Below are 9,659 nucleotides of genomic sequence, written 5' to 3'. Positions count from 1 at the left end.
TTTAAGTCATTTAGCAGACGCTCTTATCCAGAGCGACTTACAAATTGGAATAATACCACTCATTGGAAGCACCAGAACCTAGACCTACACTATTGTATAGTGTGGTACCATGTATAGTTTTAGTTTAAATCGATAAAAAAACTAAAAAATAATAAAATAATAAAAACAGCTTTGATTTTGAGCACTAGATTTGTTACATCGTCTCATTTAGCTGAGAAGAGGCACTACAGTCTTTATTTTCTCTTCTTTTTTAATTGTTATTTTTTTTAAATTAAAGTGAAATCAAAAGTTGTTTTTGTAATCACCGTAACAATTTAAATTCTGTCTTGTTGGCCCAAAAAAAGCATCTCCATTGATCAATATGTAAAGAGTAATTTAAGAGAAATAAGAACCAATCTAGCCACTCTGTAGGATAAACGACATAGCCAAGCAGTTCTGGAATATTGTCAAGCATTACATGCGCTTGAGTAAAAGTGCCTTCAGATAATATTTAAAATGGATTAAATATAGATTTTGTGTCACTGGCCTACACACAATACTCATTAGTGTCAAAGTCAAATGATGTTTTTTAGACATTTTTACAAACTTATAACAAATAAAAAACTGAAATGTCTTGAGTCAATAGGTATTCAACCTCTTTGTTATGGCAAACCTAAATAAGTACAAATGTGCTTAACAAGTCACATAATAAGTTGCATGGACTCACAATAATAGTGTTGAACATGATTTTTCAGTGACTACCTCATCTCTGTACCCCAAACATACAATTATCTGTAAGATCCCTCAGTCGAGCAGTGAATTTTAAACACAGATTCAACCACAAAGACCAGGGAGGTTTTCCAATGTCTCACAAAGAATACTTGAAAATGGCTGTCTGATCAACAACCAACTTGACAGAGCTTGAAGAATTAAAAAAATAATAATATGCAAATATTGTACAATCCAGGTGTGTAAAGCTCTTAGAGATTTACCCAGAAAGACTCACAGCTTTAATCGCTGCCAAAGGTGATTCTAACATGTATTGACTCAGTGGGTTGAATACTTATCTCATCAAGATGTATTATTGTTTCATTTTTCATATTTATTTTAACAAATGTTAGAAATTTTCTTCAACTTTGACATTACAGAGTATTTTATATACATCATTGACAAACAAATATAATTAAATCCATTTTAATCCTACCTTGTAACACAACATAATATGGAAAAAGTCAAGGCGTGTCAATACTTTCTGGAAGACACTAGAATACATTTTACATGATGTTAAATATAGTGAAATGCATTTTGATTTTCTTATGGGAGGTTTGACAGTGTCTCCTTGACATAAGCCTCGGATCTCGGTAAGAACCAGACCCAGTTTCAGACTTGTCTTGACCCCGGGAAATGCAGCAGGAGTTGGGGGAAAAAGGAAGGGGTTTTGGCAGGCCCCTGGTTCCCGAACAGCAGTCTACTAATGACCTTCCCAGCTTGAGATGAGGAGGAAATGTATTGAATGTGGAATGTAACAAGGCAGGCAGGCCACAGATTTTCTTTTCCTTTCTCACTACTAAGGAGTTCTGGAGTGTGTGGATTCTGGGGGGTTTTCATGGTGGTCAGCATTTAGATAGTTTAGAACATTTCTATTCCTTCCAAATTGGTGGGCTCCCGAGTGGCGCAACGGTCCCTGGTTTGATCCCAGGCTGTATCATAACAGTCCGTGATCGGGAGTCCCATAGGGCTGCGCACAATTGGCCCAATGTTGTCCACAGGAGGCCTTCATTGTAAAATAAGAATTTGTTCTTAACTGACTTGCCTAGTTAAATAAATAAAAAATGACAGGTTGTCTCTCTCACTTCCTTTGATCCAGAAGTGTCATTGTCCTGAAAAATGCACTTCCTTTCTCCCGTTACTTAACTGAGCTTGTTCTTGGCTCTGGTCTAAAATGGACACAAGGTTTCACAAATACCTCGTAATGTCAATGGTGCAGCAATATCTCAGTATTGTGTTAACTTGAATTCAGACATGAACAAACAAAGCAGTGAAATAAACAGTTTATGGCTCTTCAACAGTCTGGACTGGAGTTACTTGTATGGCCAACTGTGCTTGGTGCCCTTGAAGGTGATCAATAAAGTTATTCAGTTCAATTCAAGACCGCCTTGAACCCCGGTGAGGTAAGATTTGGCCAACAGGTCTTTTTTATTTTTTACACGGTTGGCCTGAATTGATCTTCCAGTCAAATTAATTATATAGTGAACATCAAGTGTTCTCTGAGAAAACAATTTATAACAACAATAATATTGATATCTCAACTCTGAACTGGAGCCAAAGGAAAACATTTATTGTTGTAATATATTTGGCACGCAGGGTAGACTGACTTTTGGTTTGAAGGGGGGCAGGAATAAAAATGTGTTCTTTTAATGTTTCAACACCAGCAGTGGTTGATGCCTGTTAAAAAGGTCATTGTGACTTTTAGAGTATGTGAGGGAAGATGTAAAATAGCTATTTCTGGGGGGGTCACAAGCTCAGATCTCAAATGAGCATTTTTACTGGCCTAGCTTACTGCCCCCACCCCCCTCTTCCCCACCCCTGCACACACGCACGCACACAAACAAACACAACACACACACACACAGTGTGAGAAGACTAGCCCGGATACCTACTGTAGACACAACGGCTTGGTGTTTAACCTGTGTTCTCTCTGCCACTCTTGGCTACCTGTATTGACCAGGACCTCTCAAGAAATCGGATGGAAACAGAGAAACATTGTCTGCAAAAGAAATCATTAAATATTAGTATGCAGTCATTTCATACTATAAAATTATGGCCTGCATTTGTTTTTGATTATTTCTATTAAAAATAATATGAGAGGCCTTAAAAAAAAGAACAAATCAAAGAAATAAGTCATATTTTATTTTGGGAAGTTATGACAAACGGAGAAAGGGTTCGGTGTACTGTGGTGAATAGGATAGAAACAGGAAATAGCATGTGTCTCACTTCCTGTCCCCCATTCTCAACGATTGCTAAAGAATAACATCTTGGTTGCATCATCTTGCTGGTGTTGTTTTTCTTTCTATACGATCAAAGGTCTGAGATGGAACTAATACAAGATCTACAACACACTTTAATATCAGTCAGGCCACACACACACACTGGACACAACAGGAGGAAAAAAGAGTAGAAGATACAGTCAAAAAAAGTCAGCCTGAAGGTTAAGGGCAGAAACAGGTGCATTCGTTGTTCACCCTGTTTTGTAAATAGTGAGATAAAATCTGTTGCCCTTCCTGTTCCTCTGTCTGTTTTGAGGATCAATAACACCATGTGGCTCCTGGAATAAACACAGACATGACGGAACCACACCGGGGTTCAAAAACTATTCCAAATCTTTCAAACACATAGAGCGTTTGATCCAACCTGGCCTGGAGTGTCAGATGTGTGGGGTTTTCAACTTTTGGAACTTGTCTATTGGTTCCATTGTGAGAAGCAAGCCAATTCAGGCACAGCTAAAGTATTTGAAATAGATTAAATAGTGTTTGAACCCAGGTGTGGACTATAGCCTGGGAAATAGGACTACACTAATGATAACAATCTTCCCAGCGGGTACAGACGTCAATTCAACGTCTATTCCACGTTGGTTCAACGTCATTTCATTGAAACGACTTGGAAACAACCTTGATTCAACCAGTGTTTGCCCAGTGGGTTATATTTAGAGTGACGGCTACTCCATTCTACTCTGTTATGTAAGAATGAATGAACCATCTTCCAATCCATTTAAAGTAGCCTGTCTGCTCTTCAGTTGGTTGTGCTTTTACCTCCCTGAATAGGTCAATCTGTCACCGTACCTCATTATGGAGAAATGCAAACAAACCATGAGCCGGTCCTGATGTTTGGACCTTTCACACACCACCACAGATTTGGGGGAATCACCGATGTGTACATGTGAGCTCTCTGTTGCATGCAAAGTGACTTAATGGCTTCACAGGACATGCTCTGTCTGTGTGTCTGTGTGTCTGTGTGTGTGGTTTACACTAGATTACATATATTTTCCGTGCTGCTCTCCATCCTCCTCTGGTGTATTATTAATTCCACTGATTGTACAGTTAAATGTACTTAATCACTGCCTATATATAAAATGACTGGGTCAACTCTGTTTGTTTTAGGAGACAGGTGTTATAGGTAGACTAACACAAAGTAGATGAAGATTATGATTGAGACAGCTTTAAAAACTAAGATTCCACTATATTTTAATGAGTGATTTGAGGAATATATTATTTCCTCTAGACCCATTAGTGAGACACAGAACCTATAGGAAAGACAGCCAACAACAATTCAAGTTTATGCAGTTCAGTAATTGGTAAAGAGTGAAAGAAGGAATATAAAACTCCATGTTTTAAACTAGAGGTGTTCATTTTAGTATTTTATTAGGGTCCCCAATTAGCAGCAGCCAAGGCAGCAGCTAGTCTTCCTGTGGTCCAAAAATGAAACAAAAGAACAAATAGAATACATACAATACATAATACACACTACCGGTCAAAAGTTTGGACACACCTACTCATTCAAGGGTTTTTCTATATTTGTACTATTTTCTACATTGTAGAAAAATAGTGAAGACATCAAAACTATGAAATAACGCATACGGAATCATGTAGTAACCAAAAAAGTGTTAAACAAATCAAAATATATGTTATATTTGAGATTCTTCAAAGTAGCCACTCCATGTCTTGATGACAGCTTTGTAAACTCTTGGCATTTCCCTCTATATATATTTAAGTACAATACATGCTGCTCTGTTCTGAACCAACTGGAATTTTCCTATGTCCTTCTTTGCTGCAAATGACCCCACAACTGGGCAGTAGTCCAGGTGCAACAAAACTAGGGCCTGTAGGACCTCCCTGGTTGACTTAGATGTCAAGGCCTCGCAACGCCTTATCATGAACAGACCTCTTCCCATTTTAGCAACCACTGAGTCTGTATGTCTTGACCATGACAGCTTGCTACAGTGATTCCTCCTACTAACGTTGCAGCGTACTGCGGCACAGCTTGCGTGGTGCCGCAGAATTCAATGGCACGTTATTTAAGTGCCAACCACTGGTACCTTTAATGCTAGTTAGTGCTAGTTTGACCACCAGAGGGCATCTTTGAGATTTGATAGCCTTCAATAGAGGCTGTACTAGAGAATTTAAAACATTGTTTTGTAAGAACATAGTATATGGGACAGATTTTAAGAAATGTTGCTGAATTAATTTGATTCATATTATGGTATTTCTATTCCATTAGGATGGAATGGAAAATATGGCGCTGTACAACGTGACGGTCGGGAGTAGGCTACAGTACTGGGCTGTTTAGCTAAAGAATCCCGTGTCGTGAGGGCATGCGGGAGACCGGGGTTCAATTCCCCGATGAGGAGGGAGGAGTAGACTGTCCTTGTAAATAAGAGTTTGTTCTTAACTGGCTTGCCTAGTTAAATAAAGGTTACAAGAGCATAACATTTCTACACCATAATTGTATGATTGTAGTCTAACCAATATCCAAACGGACATTCAGTGAATATAAAAATCTCATTGATTAATCAAGACCAGTCCCCATGCTTGTCTCAGAGCAGCGCAAAACGGTGCTAAAATAGTTGTAGGCTATTGCTTCTAACTTCAATATGCTCTTTAAATAAATAAGACCTACACCACCTTTAACAGCACATTACTCAACACTAGTGAGACTCATGTCGCCTACGGTAGGCCTACAGTACATCAAAAAAGATGACGTGACTCTCTGCCAATAATTACATATAGAGGATTGGAGGACTTTGTGGATGGGGCGGCCGGCACGGGTATCAATCCCAGTGGCGGCCGGCACGGGTATCAAACCTGCATCTGTAGCAACGCATTTTGCACTGCGGGAGCCCCCATCCACTCCAGAGCCCCCATCCACAAAGTATCAAAATACAGAGCGGTGTTGGTAAAGGTATATTGTCCTGCTAATAGCCCATAATACTGTACATGGTGTCCAGGTCAGGATAACCCAAACATTTGCTTATTAAGACTATCAGAAAGAATATTGGTACTTATTTAGTTTGATCCAAAGCCATGAATGAGTGAGTCACTCGGCTTTATATAGGTGCCCGGGCTATATGACTGTGCCATCAACTTGATAATATATAATGATATTTTGGAGGTTATTTTAAAAAAAATGAAAGTGAGCGATTGTAATATGAATAAAGGCCAAAATAGTATTTGTAAAGGCCAAAACATTTATTTCTGTTTTTAGAGGGAGAGAAACTCTGGGCCAATTGTGTGCTGCCCATAAAGGCCAAAATATAGCCCTGCTAATAGCCATAATGGTGCTGTGCAATGTGACCGTGTGTCTTTGAAAGAATATTTTCCAGTAAGCAACAATTAGGCAACTTTGTTTCAATATTTCTTTAATTCAGTGATATTTATTCTCATAGTAATTCTTTAATGGATCCTTAACTAAAGAAACATCAGCATTTTGAAAGAGTATTTTGATTAATATTTGATTAACAAAAACATAAAGATGCTGATGAAGAAATACAGTACTGTACAGTAAATGCTTTTACATTTGGATAATAAAGCATTTAAATATTTTTAAAGATATAAGCCACCTGCATTTGTTTATTGGGCTATAGCAGAACAACATAATGGTCCGGACGGCCCTTGCTGTGCCTGGTGAGCAGTTGGTCAAGTTCTGTTGTCAGAAGAGGAATGGAAATGTCAGGGTGAACCGACGACCTGATGAACCCGCCAGGTATGTTGACTCTGCCTGACGGAGGTGGAGATCCAGAGCTCACAGGTGTGCCTGGCATGGATTGTGACTCCATCTCGTTCCTCGCCCTCTTCAACGCGTCATTCTCCACCTGACTCTCCGCCAATACCGCCTGGCTCTGGACCAATGCATCAGCTGTCGCCCATATCTATGCCCTCCAATAATGTTTCTGTTCTGCTGCTCTGCCTCCAATGACTCGATCTCGGTCTTCAAAGTTTGAATCTGATCCATGTGCACCTTCATCAGATGAGCAGAATGGTACCGCCCTGAGCCCCCCATCGATTACAGTGGCCTATGATAGAAACGGTAGATCAATTAAGAATTAAAAGTGACTCCAACACACAAATGCTGCGTACACATTTTAAGAATCTAGCAAAACTAACCGTTTTCTTGGAAACCATGCGTCTTTTCGGATCCGGCCCGTTGTCCCGCCCGTTGTCCAGCTCTTTGTCCGGCCCGTTGTCCGGCCCGTTGCCCGGCTCTTTGTCCGGCCCGTTGCCCGGCCCGTTGTCCGGCCCTTTGTCCGGCCCGTTGCCCGGCCCTTTGTCCGGCTCTTTGTCCGACCCGTTGTCCGGCCCGTTGCCCGGCCCTTTGTCCGGCCCGTTGTCCTGCCCTTTGTCCGGCCCGTTATCCGGCCCGTTGCCCGGCCCTTTGTCCGGCTCTTTGTCTGACCCGTTGTCCGGCCCGTTGCCCGGCCCGTTGTCCTGCCCTTTGTCCGGCCCGTTATCCGGCCCGTTGCCCGGCCCTTTGTCCGGCCCGTTGTCCGGCTCTTTGTCCGGCCCGTTGTCCGGCCCATTGCCCGGCGCCCTGCCCTTTGTCCGGCCCTTTGTCCGGCCCATTGTCCGGCCCGTTATCCGGCCCGTTGCCCGGCCCTTTGTCCGGCCCGTTGTCCGGCCCATTGCCCGGCGCCCTGCCCTTTGTCCGGCCCATTGTCCGGCCCGTTGTCCGGCCCGTTTTCCGGCCCTTTGTCCGGCCCGTTGTCCAGCCCGTTGTCCAGCCCGTTGTCCACTGATCTCCACAGATGGTTGTCGGCATGTTTATATGCTCTGCAAAAACACATTCACGTTTTTAGTAGACAATAAAAATAAAAATAAATAACCTTTATTTAATTATCGATTTTCTTACACAGTATGCCTACACATTGATAGGCTATATACTTTTTTATTTGAAAGAAAATGCACTGAAACCAAAATACCTTTTAGTTTTGGTGATCCTCTCAGCTCCTGCTCATTTTCAAGTCCTCTCGTGGTTACGGTCCTAACCCTGGAACAGGTAGCACCATAGAAAGAAGCTGGCTTAATGAAAGCGATGTCCATTTCGTCTGTTCTCTTCGGTCGCAATGTCAATTTTTGCTTGTAGGGGGATGTTCACACCTACAGTAGCCTGGCTATAAAGAGTATTGTCCTGCTAATCGGGCTACAAGTGTTTGAAAACCTGTTTTCAAAATGCCACCAGCTGTCCATCACTACTGTAAATAATAGCACAGCATCTTGTTTACATCTTGTTTACATTCTTTATTGTAACCACAATGTCACAAATAATTTGTAACTACCTTTCCAATTACTTTTAGAAGAAGTCAACGCGCTAACAAAACTTTTAGAAGAAGAAGAAAAGAGAGAAGGAGAAGAGAGAATGAGAAGAAGAGAGAAGGAGAAGAGAGAATGAGAAGAAGAGAGAAGGAGAAGAAGAGAGAAGGAGAAGAAGAAGAGCGAATGAGGAGAGAAGGAGAAGAGAAGAGAGAAGGAGAAGAAGAGAGAAGGAGAAGAGAGAATGAGAAGAAGAGAGAAGGAGAAGAAGAGAGAATGAGGAGAGAAGGAGAAGAGAAGAGAGAAGGAGAAGAGAAAAAGAGAGAAGGAGAAGAAAGAGAGAAGAGAAGGAGAAAATAGAGAAGGAAAAGAGACAAGAGAGAAGATACAAGAGATAAGAGAGGAGAGAAGAAGAGAGAAGGCAAGAGAAGAAGAAGACAAGAGAAGGAGAAGAGAGAAGGAGACGAGAGAAAATAAGGAAAAGAGAGAAGGAGAAGAATGAAGAAAAATAGAGAATGGGAAGAGAGAAAAAAAGAGAGAAGAGACAAGGAGAAAAGAGAAGGAAAAGAGAGAAGGAGAAGAGAGAAGAAGAAAATAAGAAAAGAGAGAAGGAGAAGAGAGAAGATACAAGAGGTAAGAGAGGAGAGAAGGAGAAGAGAGAAGAGAGAAGGGAGAAGGAGAAGAGAGAAGGAGAAGAAGACAAGAGAAGAAGACAAGAGAAGGAGAAGAAGAAGAGAGAGGAGGGAAGAGAGAAGGAGAAGAGAGACGGAGAAGAGAAGAGGGAAGGGAGAAGAAGAAGGGAGAAGGAGAAGAGGGAATGGAGAAGAAGTAAGACGGAGAAGAGAGAAGATAGAAGGAGGAGGGAAGGGAGAAGAGGGAAGGAGAATGAGAAGAGAGAAGGGAGAAGAAGAGAGAAGGAGAAGAGATAAGGAGAAGAGAAGAAGAAATGAGAAGGAGAAGAGAGAAGGAGAAGAGAAGAAGAAGAGAGAATGAGGAGAGAAGGAGAAGAGAAGAGAGAAGGAGAAAAGAAGGAGAGGAGAAGAGAGAGAGAAAAGAAGGAGAAGAGAGAAGCAGAAGAAGAGAAAGAGAAAAGAAGGAGAAGAGAGAAGCAGAAGAAGAGAGAAGAAGAGAGAATGAGAAGAAGAGAGAAGGAGAAGAAGAGAGAAGGAGAAGAAGAAGAGCGAATGAGGAGAGAAGGAGAAGAGAAGAGAGAAGGAGAGGAAGAGAGAAGGAGAAGAGAGAATGAGAAGAAGAGAGAAGGAGAGGAAGAAGAGAGAATGAGGAGAGAAGGAGAAGAGAAGAGAGAAGGAGAAGAAATAAGAAAAAGAGAGAAGGAGAAGAAAGAGAGAAGAGAAGGAGAAAAGAGAGAAGGAAAAGAGA

At 41.4% G+C, this 9,659-nt stretch overlaps 1 protein-coding gene across 1 annotated transcript; it reads right to left on the bottom strand.

Annotated features, from left to right (window-relative positions):
• Positions 1 to 2,588: 2,588 nt before the first annotated feature.
• On the bottom strand, positions 2,589 to 8,263 carry LOC129828621 (S-antigen protein-like). The gene is made up of 2 exons (XM_055889706.1): positions 7,137 to 8,263; positions 2,589 to 7,045 (listed from the first exon to the last, which is right to left on the bottom strand). Exons 1-2 carry the CDS (start codon positions 7,650 to 7,652, stop codon positions 6,902 to 6,904), a joined length of 660 nt encoding a protein of 219 aa, XP_055745681.1. The 5' UTR covers positions 7,653 to 8,263; the 3' UTR covers positions 2,589 to 6,901.
• Between the last annotated feature and the right edge of the window lie 1,396 nt (positions 8,264 to 9,659).

Source organism: Salvelinus fontinalis, chromosome 30 (assembly GCF_029448725.1).
Source record: "Salvelinus fontinalis isolate EN_2023a chromosome 30, ASM2944872v1, whole genome shotgun sequence".
In the NCBI taxonomy this organism is placed as follows: Eukaryota; Metazoa; Chordata; class Actinopteri; order Salmoniformes; family Salmonidae; genus Salvelinus; species Salvelinus fontinalis.
Note: the sequence above shows the minus strand (reverse complement) of the source record. Positions and strands in the feature narration are given on the sequence as shown.

Excerpts from the sequence above, each read along its gene's own strand:
- LOC129828621 (XM_055889706.1), bottom strand. The coding sequence starts at position 7,652 with ATGGGCCGGACAACGGGCCGGACAAAGGGCCGGGCAACGGGCCGGATA. Across the intron at positions 7,046-7,136 it reads GCATGGTTTCCAAGAAAACG|GCCACTGTAATCGATGGGGG; the intron begins GTTAGTTTTGCT and ends TTTCTATCATAG.